This window comes from Oncorhynchus clarkii, chromosome 7 (genome assembly GCF_045791955.1).
Source record: "Oncorhynchus clarkii lewisi isolate Uvic-CL-2024 chromosome 7, UVic_Ocla_1.0, whole genome shotgun sequence".
Lineage (NCBI taxonomy): Eukaryota > Metazoa > Chordata > Actinopteri > Salmoniformes > Salmonidae > Oncorhynchus > Oncorhynchus clarkii.
Window position 1 is genome coordinate 81235576 of NC_092153.1, and position 15355 is coordinate 81250930.

At 41.6% G+C, this 15355-nt stretch overlaps 1 protein-coding gene across 1 annotated transcript in view; it reads right to left on the minus strand.

Moving 5' to 3' along the window:
- LOC139413906 (glutamate metabotropic receptor 7) overlaps nucleotides 1-15355 on the minus strand; it is a 366925-nt gene that overhangs the window by 100387 nt on the left and 251183 nt on the right. Inside the window, exon 6 of the mRNA XM_071161753.1 lies at nucleotides 14346-14546. Within this exon, the coding sequence (XP_071017854.1) occupies nucleotides 14346-14546 (201 nt within the window). The remainder of the gene's footprint in view (nucleotides 1-14345; nucleotides 14547-15355) is intronic.

Consider the following 15355-nt stretch of genomic DNA (forward strand, 5'->3'; position numbering starts at 1 on the left):
AAGGCTAAAGAGGACACCCAGGTTACAGTTAACACTCAAAGAAAATACACACATTCTTCAGAATAGCATTAGAAGGAGGCTAAACGTCACAGCCACAGGCCCGCTCATAGCTTTGAGCAAGAAATTGACTCTCAGGAGTTAAATGGACCTGACATGCGGAGGGAGAGGCATTGTGGGAGGTTTTGAAAACTAAGGTAGGACATTTTTTTTTTTTTTTTTTACAAACTTGTTCGGGTAATGTGAAAGTAAGGATGATTAAGGTAAGATTCGAAGGCAGTGCAAAAGACTGCAACTGTCGAGTCCCACTGTACCTGCCGTGCAGTGTGGGTGGATGGAAGCCTGTTACTCCTTGCTACCTAGTCGCTTCATTATCTCCTCTCTCACACAATGACTGATGCCTCTGTCTCTTCACTGGGGTGATGGAGATAGAGAAGAGAATAACTGATGGTGTCTCTTCATTGGGGTGATGGAGAAGAAACAGAGGACAGAGAGGTCATGAGCAAATGAGCTCCTGTATTTTTCAGCATGTTCTTGGAGAAATATAGATTTGGCGTTAGATACAGTGCCTTGCAAAAGCATTCATTCCCTTTGGCATTTTTCCTATTTCGAGGCATTACAACCTGTAAATTAAATTGATTTTTATTTGGATTGCAAGTCATGGACATACACAAAATAGTCCAAATTGGTGAAGTAAAACAATAAAAAAATGGAAAAGTGGTACGTACATATGTATTCACCCCCTTTGCTATGAAGCCCCTAAATAAGATCTGGTGCAACCAATTACCTCAGAAGTCAAATAATGAGTTAAATAAAGTCCACTTGTGTGCAATCTAAGTGTCAAGGAGCTCTCCAAACAGGTCAGTGACAAAGTTGTGGAGAAGTACAGTTCAGGGTTGGGTTATGAAAAAATATCAGAAACTTTGAACATCCTACAGAGCACCATTAAATCCAATATTATTAAATTGAAAGAATATGGCACCACATCAAACCTGCCAAGAGAGGGTCGCCCACCAAAACTCACGGACCAGGCAAGGAGGGCATTAATCAGAGAGGTAACAAAGAGACGGAAGATAACTCTGAAGGAGCTGCAAAGCCCCCCAGCGGAGATCGGAGTATCTGTCCATAGGACCACTTTAAGCCGTACACTCCACAGAGCTGGACTTTACGGAAGAGTGGCCAGAAAAAAAGCCATTGTTTAAAGAAAAAAGTAAGCAAACACATTTGGTGTTCGCCAAAAGGCATGTGGGAGACTCCCCAAACGTATGGAAGAAGGTACTCTGGTCAGATGAGACTGAAATTGAGATTTTTGGCCATCAAGGAAAACGTAAACCCAACACCCCTCATCACCCCGTGAACACCATCTCCACAGTGAAGAATAGTGGTGGCAGCATCAAGCTGTGGGAATGTTTTTCAACGGCAGGAATTGGGAAACTGGTCAGAATTTAAGTAATCATGGATGGTGCTAAATACAGGGAAATTCTTGAGGGAAACCTTCCAGCAGGAGAATGGCCCTGAGAATACAGCTAAAGCAGCACTTGAGTGGTTTAAGTGGTAACATTTAAATGTCATGGAATGGCCTAGTCAATGCCCAAACCTCCATCCTATTGAGAATCTGTGGAATGACTTAAAGATTGCTGTACACCAGTTTTCCCTTGAAGAATGGGCAAAAGTCCCAGTGGCTAGATGTGCCAAGCTTTTAGAGACATAGCACAAGAGACGTGCAGCTGTGATTGCTGAAAAAGGTGTCTCTACAAATTATTGACTTTGGGCGGGTGTTAATAGTTATGCAATGCTCAAGTTCAGTTTTTTTGTTTTATTTTTTGTTTGTTTCACAATAAAAAATATGTTTTTATCTTCAAGGTGTTGTGTAAATCAAATGATACAAACCCCCCAAAGATCTATTTTAATATTTTAATTTGTAAGGCAACAAAATTGGAAAAATGCCAAGGGGGGTGAATAATTTTGCAAGCCACTGTAAACTTAGATTTTTTTGTCAGGGACAGGATTCTACCCTCCACAGCATAAACTTCGCTCCAGATCAAAACTCCAAGCCTACAACCTGATTTTGGATGGAATTACGGAATTACCTGGAAGGCCCAAGCTATACAGCAAATGCTCTGGCAAACAAACTGAAAACACCATCCAACCTGGAACTGAGTGAGTAATGTTTAGTCTGAAGCTATATTTTATATTCAAAAGCCCTGAAGAAAAATACATTACAATGATATACTTTACATTAAGAGGACTGAATGCTGAGTTGGACTACCAAGCCTGCTAGGACAAGGAGATGGACTACCAAGCCTGCTAGGACAAGGAGATGGACTACCAAGCCTGCTAGGACAAGGAGATGGACTACCAAGCCTGCTAGGACAAGGAGATGGACTACCAAGCCTGCTAGGACAAGGAGATGGACTACCAAGCCTGCTAGGACAAGGAGATGGACTACCAAGCCTGCTAGGACAAGGAGTTGGACTACCAAGCCTGCTAGGACAAGGAGGTGGACTACCAAGCCTGCTAGGACAAGGAGATGGACTACCAAGCCTGCTAGGACAAGGAGTTGGACTACCAAGCCTGCTAGGACAAGGAGATGGACTACCAAGCCTGCTAGGACAAGGAGTTGGACTATCAAGCCTGCTAGGACAAGGAGTTGGACTACCAAGCCTGCTAGGACAAGGAGATGGACTACCAAGCCTGCTAGGACAAGGAGTTGGACTACCAAGCCTGCTAGGACAAGGAGTTGGACTACCAAGCCTGCTAGGACAAGGAGTTGGACTACCAAGCCTGCTAGGACAAGGAGTTGGACTACCAAGCCTGCTAGGACAAGGAGTTGGACTACCAAGCCTGCTAGGACAAGGAGTTGGACTTCCAAGCCTGCTAGGACAAGGAGTTGGACTACCAAGCCTGCTAGGACAAGGAGATGGACTACCAAGCCTGCTAGGACAAGGAGTTGGACTACCAAGCCTGCTAGGACAAGGAGTTGGACTACCAAGCCTGCTAGGACAAGGAGTTGGACTACCAAGCCTGCTAGGACAAGGAGATACAGCTTTAATTAGCACTGACGTGTCAAGTGAGAGGAGTCAGAGCCCTTTAGCCCAATGGCATGAGAATCAAACAGGCTACCCCAAACAAATGAAGAAGTCTTTGAAGCTGTTGTTCAGAGGTAATTAAAATACAGTACCCTCTGTATGTAAAAAATGATAAGGCAAGAAAATAGTACAGAATGAAGCTCCTTATGGAAAATCAAGAGACACTTTTTGCTGACTGTTATTAAAAATGGGAACATAAGCAACTTAATCTTCCACACAGACCATCCCCTGGCATGGCACAGTGCTATATTAATACAGACCATCCCCTGGCATGGCACAGTGCTATATTAATACACTACCACTCTGTTAAGAGAGGGTGTTAACGAGGAGTGGAAACTCAGGATATTAGACAACGAGGACTCTGAGTCAGCTAATATAAATCTCTATAAGTCTGGAACAGTATTGGTACAGGGCAACCCCAAACAGTTTCAGCTGGACTTTCACCTAATCAAAGAATTAGCTCAGCAAGAGAAACTCTCCCTTGAGAAAGATACCCTCACCCCGAGCTGGTCAGACCAGACCTCTTCATTTTAAAACCCCACAGACGAGCAACCCCAAGCGGAAAGTCAACCTCCCAGCACAGAGTACTACTCCCTCATTGAAATGAAGGATAGATTCACCCAGCTGGAGGCAAGACAGGTGGAGCTGGAATAGCAGGTGATTACACTCCAGTCAGCCCAGACCCAGTCAACAGTCCAACATAACAACAACCCCTTAACTAGACCTGGAGAGCTGGAGGTGGAGAGAGACATATCTGCACTCTGGACTGTAGTGAGACAACATAAACAGGACAAAGAACAGGAGAAGAACAGAGCACTAGAGGAGAGGATCAGACTGCTGGAGAAGAGGGTGAGGGGGATGACATGTGACAGAGAACAACCTACAAGAGAGGTGGCCACCCCCACAGAAAAGTTTGCAGAACAGCCCACACCTGATCATAGCATCAAAACCACAGCGGGACAGACACATGAAGAACCCTAAGCCCAGGGGATCTCACCCCCTTTGACCACCACCCCTGACAGCCACCCTGATAGCCCTCCTGACAACCCCTCAACACCCACTGAGGAAATACACAAGACACAGAATGTACTCCTAATGGACTCAAATGGGACATATTTACAAGAAAGAACAAAAATCCCCAACACAGAGTGTCTAAACTCTGGTGTCCAAACACCCAGCGCACCCTAGACCTTCGGTCTGAGGACCAACTAGGTTCACCTAGCCACATAATAATACACACAGGCACAAATGACCCGAGAGCACAGCAGCAAAGGGTGGCCACAGCACTGAAGGGAGTGATTGAAAAAGCTTCTTCTACTTTCCCCAAAGCACAAGTGGTTATCTCCACCCTGCTACCACGAAAAGACATCCACTCTGATACAATACAGCGGGTAAATGCAAGTATTTCCCAAGACTGTGCCTCAAAAACAAATATTTGGGAAAAGGGAAAAAAGTATTTGATCCCCTGCTGATTTTGTACGTTTGCCCACTGACAAAGAAATGATCCGTCTATAATTTTAATGGTAGGTTTATTTGAACAGTGAGAGACAGAATAACAACAAAAAAATCCAAAAAATGCATGTCATGCATTTTAATGAGGGAAATAACTATTTGACCCTTCTGCAAAACTTGACTTAGTACTTGGTGGCAAAACCATTGTTGGCAATCTCAGAGGTCAGACGTTTCTTGTAGTTGGCCACCAGGTTTGCACACATCTCAGGAGGGATTTTGTCCTACCCCTCTTTGCAGATTTTCTCCAAGTCATTAAGGTTTCTAGGCTGGCGTTTGGCAACTCGAACCTTCAGCTCCCTCCACAGATTTTCTATGGGATTAAGGTCTGGAGACTGGCTAGCCCACTCCATGACCTTAATGTGCTTCTTCTTGAGCCACTCCTTTGTTGCCTTGGCCGTGTGTTTTGGGTCATTGTCATGCTGGAATACCCATCCACGACCCATTTTCAATGTCCTGGCTGAGGGAAGGAGGTTCTCACCCAAGATTTGACGGTACATGGCCCTGTCCATCGTCCCTTTGATGCGGTGAAGTTGTCCTGTCCCCTTAGCAGAAAAACACCCCCAAAGCATAATGTTTCCACCTCCATGTTTGACGGTGGGGATGGTATTCCCACCTCCTCCAAACACGGCGAGTTGAGTTGATGCCAAAGAGCTCCATTTTGGTCTCATCTGACCACAACACTTTGACCCAGTTGTCCTCCTAATCATTCATTAATTGGCAAACTTCAGACGGGCATGTACAGTGCCTTGCGAAAGTATTCGGCCCCCTTGAACTTTGCGACCTTTTGCCACATTTCAGGCTTCAAACATAAAGATATAAAACTGTATTTTTTTGTGAAGAATCAACAACAAGTGGGACACAATCATGAAGTGGAACGACATTTATTGGATATTTCAAACTTTTTTAACAAATCAAAAACTGAAAAATTGGGCGTGCAAAATTATTCAGCCCCTTTACTTTCAGTGCAGCAAACTCTCTCCAGAAGTTCAGTGAGGATCTCTGAATGATCCAATGTTGACCTAAATGACTAATGATGATAAATACAATCCACCTGTGTGTAATCAAGTCTCCGTATAAATGCACCTGCACTGTGATAGTCTCAGAGGTCCGTTAAAAGCGCAGAGAGCATCATGAAGAACAAGGAACACACCAGGCAGGTCCGAGATACTGTTGTGAAGAAGTTTAAAGCCGGATTTGGATACAAAAAGATTTCCCAAGCTTTAAACATCCCAAGGAGCACTGTGCAAGCGATAATATTGAAATGGAAGGAGTATCAGACCACTGCAAATCTACCAAGACCTGGCCGTCCCTCTAAACTTTCAGCTCATACAAGGAGAAGACTGATCAGAGATGCAGCCAAGAGGCCCATGATCACTCTGGATGAACTGCAGAGATCTACAGCTGAGGTGGGAGACTCTGTCCATAGGACAACAATCAGTCGTATATTGCACAAATCTGGCCATTATGGAAGAGTGGCAATAAGAAAGCCATTTCTTAAAGATATCCATAAAAAGTGTTGTTTAAAGTTTGCCACAAGCCACCTGGGAGACACACCAAACATGTGGAAGAAGGTGCTCTGGTCAGATGAAACCAAAATTGAACTTTTTGGCAACAATGCAAAACGTTATGTTTGGCGTAAAAGCAACACAGCTGAACACACCATCCCCACTGTCAATCATGGTGGTGGCAGCATCATGGTTTGGGCCTGCTTTTCTTCAGCAGGGACAGGGAAGATGGTTAAAATTGATGGGAAGATGGATGGAGCCAAATACAGGACCATTCTGGAAGAAAACCTGATGGAGTCTGCAAAAGACCTGAGACTGGGACGGAGATTTGTCTTCCAACAAGACAATGATCCAAAACATAAAGCAAAATCTACAATGGAATGGTTCAAAAATAAACATATCCAGGTGATAGAATGGCCAAGTCAAAGTCCAGACCTGAATCCAATCGAGAATCTGTGGAAAGAACTGAAAACTGCTGTTCACAAATGCTCTCCATCCAACCTCACTGAGCTCGAGCTGTTTTGCAAGGAGGAATGGGAAAAAAATTCAGTCTCTCGATGTGCAAAACTGACATACCCCAAGCGACTTACAGCTGTAATCGCAGCAAAAGGTGGCGCTACAAAGTATTAACTTAAGGGGGCTGAATAATTTTGCACGCCCAATTTTTCAGTTTTTAATTTGTTAAAAAAGTTTGAAATATCCAATAAATGTCGTTCCACTTCATGATTGTGTCCCACTTGTTGTTGATTCTTCACAAAAAAATACAGTTTTATATCTTTATGTTTGAAGCCTGAAATGTGGCAAAAGGTCGCAAAGTTCAAGGGGGCCGAATACTTTCGCAAGGCACTGTATATGTGCTTTCTTGAGCAGGGGGACCTTGCGGGCGCTGCAGGATTTCATTCCTTCTTTATTGCTTCTGTGGACAGGTGTCTTTTATACAGGTAACAAACTGAGACTAGGAGCACTCCCTTTAAGAGTGTGCTCCTAATCTCATCTCGTTACCTGTATAAAAGACACCTGGGAGCCAGAAATATTTCTGGTTGAGAGGGGGTCAAATACTTATTTCTCTCATTAAAATGCAAATCAATTTATAACATTTTTGACATGCGTTTTTCTGGATTTTTTTCTTGTTATTCTGTCTCTCACTGTTCAAATAAACCTACCATTAAAATTATAGACTGATCATTTCTTTGTCAGTGGGCAAACGTACAAAATCAGCAGAGGATCAAATACTTTTTCCACTCAATGTAGTCACTACGATAGACTTCGAGGGGACTCCTATGGTAGGTACACCTATAGCTCATCTCTTGGCAGCTTGACCCCCACATAACATCAACGAATTGGCGAGGGCACAAGAACAGTTTGCAGCACCCGGCCTCACCCTACTAGAATCTAAAATCAAATGTCTACTGCTTGCTGATGATCTGATGCTTTTGTCACCAACCAAGGAGGGCCTACAGCAGCACCTAGATCTTCTGCACAGATTCTGCCAGACCTGGGCCCTGACAGTAAATGTCAGTTAGACCAAAATAATGGTGTACCAAAAAAGGTCCAGTCGCCAGGATCACAAATACAAATTCCATCTAGACACCGTTGCCCTAGAGCACACAAAAGACTATACATACCTTGGCCTAAACATCAACGCCACACGTAACTTCCACAAAGCTGTGAACGATCAGAGATCAAGGCAAGAAGGGCATTCTATGCCATCAAAAGGAACATCAAATTCGACATACCAATTAGGATCTGGCTAAAAATTCTTGAATCAGTAATATAATCCATTGCCCTTCATGGTTGTGAGGTCTGGGATCCGCTCACCAACCAAGAATTCACAAAATGGGACAAACACCAAATTGAGACTCTGCATGCAGAATTCTGCAAAAATATCCTCCATGTACAACGTAAAACACCAAATAATGTATGCAGAGCAGAATTAGGCCTATACCCACTAATTTAAAAAATACAGAAAAGATAAGTTAAATTCTACAACCACCTAAAAGGAAGCGATATCCATACCTTCCATAACAAAGCCATCACCTACAGAGAGATGAACCTGGAGAAGAGCCCCCTAAGCAAGCTGGTCCTGGGGCTCTGTTCACAAACACAAACAGACCCCACAGCGCCCCAGGACAGCAACCCAACCAAATAATGGGAAAACAAAAAGATAATTACTTGACACATTGGAAAGAATTAACAAAAAAACAGAGCAAACTAGAATACTATTTGGCCCTAAACACAGTACACGTCGGCAGAATACCTGACCACTGTGACTGACCCAAACTTAAGGAAAGCTTTGACTATATACAGATTCAGTGAGCATAGCCTTGCTATTGAGAAAGGCCGCCGTAGGCAGACCTGGCTCTCAAGAGAAGACAGGCTATGTGCACTCTGCCCACAAAATGAGGTGGAAACTGAGATGCGCTCCTAACCTCCTGCCAAATGTATGACCATATTAGAGACACATATTTCCCTCAGAAAACACAGATCCACAAAGAATTTGAAAACAAACCTGATGAAGAAGTTAGCTATCTCTGTCTCTGTGGTGAAGACGTTAGCTGTCTCTGTCTCTGTGATTATGAAGTTAGCTGTCTCTCTCTCTCTGTGGTGAAGAAGTTTGCTGTCTCTGTCTCTGTGGTGAAGACGTTAGCTGTCTCAGTCTCTGGGGAAAATTAGTTAGCTGTCTCTTGGGTGAAGGAGTTTGCTGTCTCTCTCTCTCTTTAGCTGTCTCTGTCTCTAGGGTGTATGAGTTAGCTGTCTCTTGGGTGAAGGAGTTTGCTGTCTCTTGGATGAAGAAGTTAGCTGTCTCTGTCTCTGTGGTGAAGAAGTTAGCTGTCTCTCTCTCTCTGGGGGGAAGAAGTTAGCGGTCTCAGTCTCTGGGGAAAATTAGTTAGCTGTCTCATGGGTGAAGGAGTTTGCTGTCTCTCTCTCTCTCTTTAGCTGTCTCTGTCTCTAGGGTGTATGAGTTAGCTGTCCCTTGGGTGAAGGAGTTTGCTGTCTCTCTCTCTGTCTGTAGGGTGAATAAGTTAGCTGTCTGCCTCTGGGGTGAAGAAGTTAGCTGTCTCTCTCTCTGTCTGTAGGGTGAATAAGTTAGCTGTCTGCCTCTGGGGTGAAGAAGTTAGCTGTCTCTCGATTGCTGATGGAAGTATGCAGAAGTATTTTAGTTATTTTTATCTCTTTACACTGGAGGGTAGAGTTGACTTTAAACCCTTAGATCCCTTAGGGATCCCCATTAGCTACTGCCAAGGCAGCTACTCGTCTTAGTGTCCAAACAAATGTAGGCACTTACTGTACATCACACAAACAACTAAAATGTAAAAAAGTACATCATAAAACATTATTACACCACTACATATCTACAACACAAAATGTATAATAGCACATTACAACAATATTATAATGTACATGTTTGCAGAGTCTGTGTGCTGGTGTGTGTGTCTCTTCACAGTCCGCGTTATCCTATAAGATGTAGTTTTATCAGTTTTTTAAATCAGATTTTACTGCATACATGAGTTACTTGATTTGGAATAGAGTTTCACGTAGTCATGGCTCAGTGTCGTACTGTAATTTTCCCGCAGTCTGTTCTGGACTTGGGGACTGTGAAGAGACCCCTGGTGGCATGTCTTGTGGGGTTTGTATGGTTGTCTGAGCTGTGTGTTAGCTGTTTAAACAGACAGCTTGGTGCTTTCCAACATGTCAGTACCTCTCACAAAGACAAGTAGTGATGTAGTCAATATTTGAGCCCGGAGAGATTGACATGCATACCATTGATGTTAGCTCTCTGTCACCATTTAAGGGTCAGGCGTACTGCTCTGTTCGGGGACAACTGTAATTTGGCTATGCTCTTCTTTGTGGCACTTGACCATATGACTGGGTAGAAGTCCAAGTGCGACAAAACTAGGGCCTGTAAGACTTGTATTGTTGATAGCAATGTCAAAAAAAGCAGAGCAGTGGTTTATTATGGACAGACTTCTGAACCAATTGGACTCATCAGACCAAAGGACAGACTTCTGAACCAATTGGACTCATCAGACCAAAGGACAGACTTCTGAACCAATTGGACTCCTCAGACCAAAGGACAGACTTCTGAACCAATTGGACTCATCAGACCAAAGGACAGACTTCTGAACCAATTGGACTCATCAGACCAAAGGACAGACTTCTGAACCAATTGGACTCATCAGACCAAAGGACAGACTTCTGAACCAATTGGACTCATCAGACCAAAGGACAGACTTCTGAACCAATTGGACTCATCAGACCAAAGGACAGACTTCTGAACCAATTGGACTCATCAGACCAAAGGACAGACTTCTGAACCAATTGGACTCATCAGACCAAAGGACAGACTTCTGAACCAATTGGACTCCTCAACCAATTGGACTCCTCAGACCAAAGGACAGACTTCTGAACCAATTGGACTCATCAGACCAAAGGACAGACTTCTGAACCAATTGGACTCATCAGACCAAAGGACAGACTTCTGAACCAATTGGACTCATCAGACCAAAGGACAGACTTCTGAACCAATTGGACTCATCAGACCAAAGGACAGACTTCTGAACCAATTGGACTCATCAGACCAAAGGACAGACTTCTGAACCAATTGGACTCATCAGACCAAAGGACAGATTTCCACCTGTCTAATGTCCATTACTCGTGTTTTTTTGGACCAAACAAGTTTCTTCTTATTGGTGTAATTTAGTAGTGGCTTCTTTGCAGCAATTCAACCATGAAGTCCTGATTCACACAGTCTCCTCTGAACAGTTGATGTTGAGATGTGTCTGTTACTTGAACTCTGTGAAGCATTTTATTTGGGCTGCATCCTGATGTGCAGGTAACTCTAATGAATGTATCCTCTGCAGCAGAGGGAACTCTGCGTCTTCCTTTACTGTGGCGGTCCTCATGAGAGCCAGTTTCATCATAGCGCTTGATGGTTTTTGCAACTGCACTTGAATAAACTTTCAAAGTTCTTGACATTTTCCACAATGACTGACCCTCATGTGTTTAGCTAATGATGGACTGTCATTTCTCTTTGCTAATTTGAGTTGTTTTTGCAATAATATGGACTTGGTCTTTTACCAAATATGTCTATCTTCTATATACTGTACCACCCTTGCCTTGTCAGAGCTGATTGGCTAAAAAGATTAAGAATGAAATAAATTCCACGAATTGACTTTTAACAAGGCACAGCTGTGTATTGAAATGCATTCCAGGTGACTACCTCATGAAGCTGGTTGAGAAAATGCCAAGAGTTTTCAAAGCTTTCATCAAGGCAAAGGGTGGCTACTTTGAAGAATCTCAAATATAGAATATATTTTGATTTGTTTAACACATTTTTTGGTTACGGCATGATTCCATTTGTGTCATTTGTGTTTCGATGTCTTCACTATTATTCTACAATGTAGAAAAAAGTAAAAAATAACGAAAAACCCTAGAATGAGTAGGTGTGACCAAACCTTTGAATTGTACAGTATATTTTTCCAGTTGCAGATTATGATCAAAAAGCTGCACTGAAGTCTAACAGAGCTCCCACAAGCTTCTTATTATAAATGTATTTCAGCCAATCGTCAGTCATTTGTGCAAGTGACGTCAAACAATTTATTGTCCAAAAGTTTACTAAGGGTTGGTAACATGCTGATTGGTCAGCTTTTTGAGCCAGTAAAGTGGGCTTTACTGTTCTTGGGTATAATAAATGACTTTTGATTCCCTCTAGGCCTGAGGACGCACACTTTCCTGTAGGTTTACATTGACGAGTTGGCAAATAGAAGTGGCAATATATTCCACTATCATCCTCAGTCATTTTCCTTCCAAGTTGTCAGAGCCAGGTGGCTTGTCATTGTTCATAGACAACAATAATTATTTTTCACCTCTTCCACACTCACTTTATGGAATTCTAAATTACAATGCTTGTCTTTCACATTTTTGGTCAGTTATGAATGGACGTGTAGGTTCAGAGTTTGCTGTTGGCATGTCAATGTTGACAATGAAAAAAAAAACAATTAAAGTCACCATAGGTCTCATGGTGAAATCCTTCCTTTCCGGCAACTGAGTTAGGAACGACGCCTTTGACTGGCGGATACACCGTCCACCAACCATTGATTATTATTATATTATTATCAGAGTGATAATCAATGTCTGAGTTTTTTTTTTTTTTACCCGTCTACCAATAGGTGTGCCTTTCTTTTCGGGCATTGAAAAACCTTGCTGGTCTTCGTGGTTGAATCTGTGTTTGAAATTCACTGCTACACTGAGAGGCCTTACAGATAAGTGTATGTGTGTGGGGGGGGGGGGGGACAGTGATGAGGTAGTCATTCAAAAATCATGTTAAACACTATTATTGCACACAGAGTGAGTCCATGCAACTTATTATGTGACTTGTTAAGCACATGTTTACTCCTGTGCTTATTTAGGATTACCATAACAAAGAGGGTTGAATACTTATTGACTCAAGACATTTCAGATTTTCATTTTTTATTCATTTGTAAACATTTCTAAAAACATAATTCGAATTTGACATCATGGGGTATTGTATGTAGGCCAGTGACAAAACATCTCAATTGAATCAATTTTAAATGTAGGCTGTAAGACAACAAAATGTAGATCAAGCCCGAAATGTGCGATGTAGTAGGGAGTTGTAGTTTCCAATCAGGGAAATATTCGACATAGTTTAGCGCAGAAATGTGGTAATTGACTACAATGACCTTAATCCATTCCGCACCTACTTATTCGGTCAAGAACACACATTTGACAGGGATAGGGAGCAGTTGTTTAACAATACAGTACATGATCTATGAGTGATAGTTGGTATTCAGCAGTCATAACAGTATGCCTCATTTACTTTGAAGAACTACTAAAATACTTATTTTGTCTGACAGCATAGACAGCAGCTCCTTAAATATGAGATGAGGACTTGGAATGAAATAATAAAGTCTTCAAATAGGCTGAAAAAATTGTGTATATACACAACTCAAATATTTGATTAAAGTAAAGTAATGTGAATAAATGATGGTTGACAAATGATAAGCAGTAATGGGCACTCACTACCATCATGGGATTTTTATTAATTGTTTTAATCTGTGTTTGTTACAGCATTCAACCCACATAATGCATTTAATTAAAAAACATTATAATAATAGAAACAGAAATTGAAAACCATTATTCATTTTTTTTTCATTATCAAACTCGAAACCTTTAGAAAGCACTAATCAGTCAACACTACAGATGACTTGTTTTTGTTTTTTGTTTGGGCTGGTCTAATAAAATAATTCCACACATACAGCATCAGTCAAAGGTTTGGAAGCAACCAACTCATTCAAGGGTTTTTCTTTATCTTTACTATTTTCTACATTGTAGAATAATAGTGAAAACATCAACACTGTGAAATAACATATATGGAATCATTTAGTAACCAAAAAAAGTGTTAAACAAATACAAATATATGTTATATTTGAAATTCTTCAAAGTAGCAACCCTTAATCAAAGCTTTGCACACTCTTGGCATTCTCTCAACCAGCTTTATGAGGTATCAATTCAAATCAAATTGTATTTGTCACATGTGCCGAATACAACAGGTAACCTTACAGTGAAATGCTTACTTACAAGACCTTAACCAGCAATGCTTTAAGAAGTTCAGAAAAAAGTGTTAAGTAAAACAATAGATAAGTAAAACATTTAAAATAGAAAATCAAAGTCACCTGGAATGCATTTCAATTAACAGGTGTGCCTGTTAAAAGTTCATTTGTGGAATTTATTTCCTTCTTAATGTGTTTGAGCCAATCAGTTGTGTTGTGACAAGGTATGCGTTGTATACAGAAGATAGCCCTGTTTGGTAAAAGACCAAGTCCATAAAATGGCAAGAACAGCTCAAATGAGCAAAGAGAAATGACAGTCCATCATTACTTTAAGACATGAAGGTCAGTCATACCGGAAAATGTATGTTACGACATTACTTCCTACAGTGTAAACATTGTCTGGTATTGCTGTTTAGTATTCTTCAAAAATTGTAAGTGAATGTTGTACCCGTATCTCTGGTAGCTGTGGATGTATTTGAGTAATATTTCGGGAAATATATGACCAACATTTTGTCCAAAGAACCTTGACCAGGGTGTAGCTAAATGGTTCTTATCACATCGTTATAGTGTACTATATTGATTGATTGGTTGAATGATCGATTAATTGGTTGATACATTTATAAATTGATTGATTTGTCGATTGATTAATGTGTTGGCATTAGCATACTTACCATTGAAGGTGACACTTCGGATGTACTTGAGTAGTTTCTTGCCCCCAGCTAGGTCCATATCTTCACAGATCCCTGAGACATCGGGACACAGGTCTCTCTGCATGTTGTGAAGGGCATGGGCCAGCGCGTACACCGCATCGATCACAAACTGAACCTTCCCCTCCTGTTCGTACTTAGAGTCAATCCCGATCCGCTCCTGGCCTGTGGATGAAAAGAGAAGAATATTCCAATATGTATTTTTGAATAGATCCTGCCTGACTTCCCGTCCTGTCTGATGTCCTGATTTGTACTGTTTTTGCTTTCTTAACTTCACTATGGTAGGGGGCAGCATTCGGAATTTTGGATGAAAAGCGTGCCCAAATTAAACTGCCTGCTACTCAGGCCCAGAAGATAGGATATGCATATAATTAGTGGATTTGGATAGAACACACTCTAAAGTTTCCAAAACTGTTAAAATAATGTCTGTGTATAACAGAACTGATATGGCAGGCGAAAACCAGAGGAAAGTCCAACCAGGACGTACTGTTTTTCCATTGAAAGCCTATCCACCATACAAAGACTTAGGACCCAGTTCACGAGCTCTATGGCTTATTCTACATGTGGCCAGTCTTTAGGCATTGTTTCAGTCTTTTACTCTGAAAAATGAGGGAGAAACAGCACTTTCAATCAGTGGCCAGTGGAAATTGACATCAGCCAGATATCAACCATGCGACTGATCGGGAATGCGCCTTTCTTGTTTCTCTTTTTCTATTGACGAAGCTTTTGTCTGGTTGAAATATTATTTATTATTTATGGCAAAAACAACCGGAAGATTGATTTTAAACATCATTTGGCATGTTTCTACTAACTTTTATTGTACGTTTCATCTGGACTTGAGCATTTGGATTACTCGACAAAACGCACAAACAAAAATGAGGTTTTTGGTCATAAAAAGGGACATTATCAAACAAAACTAACATTTATTGTCTAACATGGAGACCTGGGAGTGCCACCAGATGAAGATAATCAAA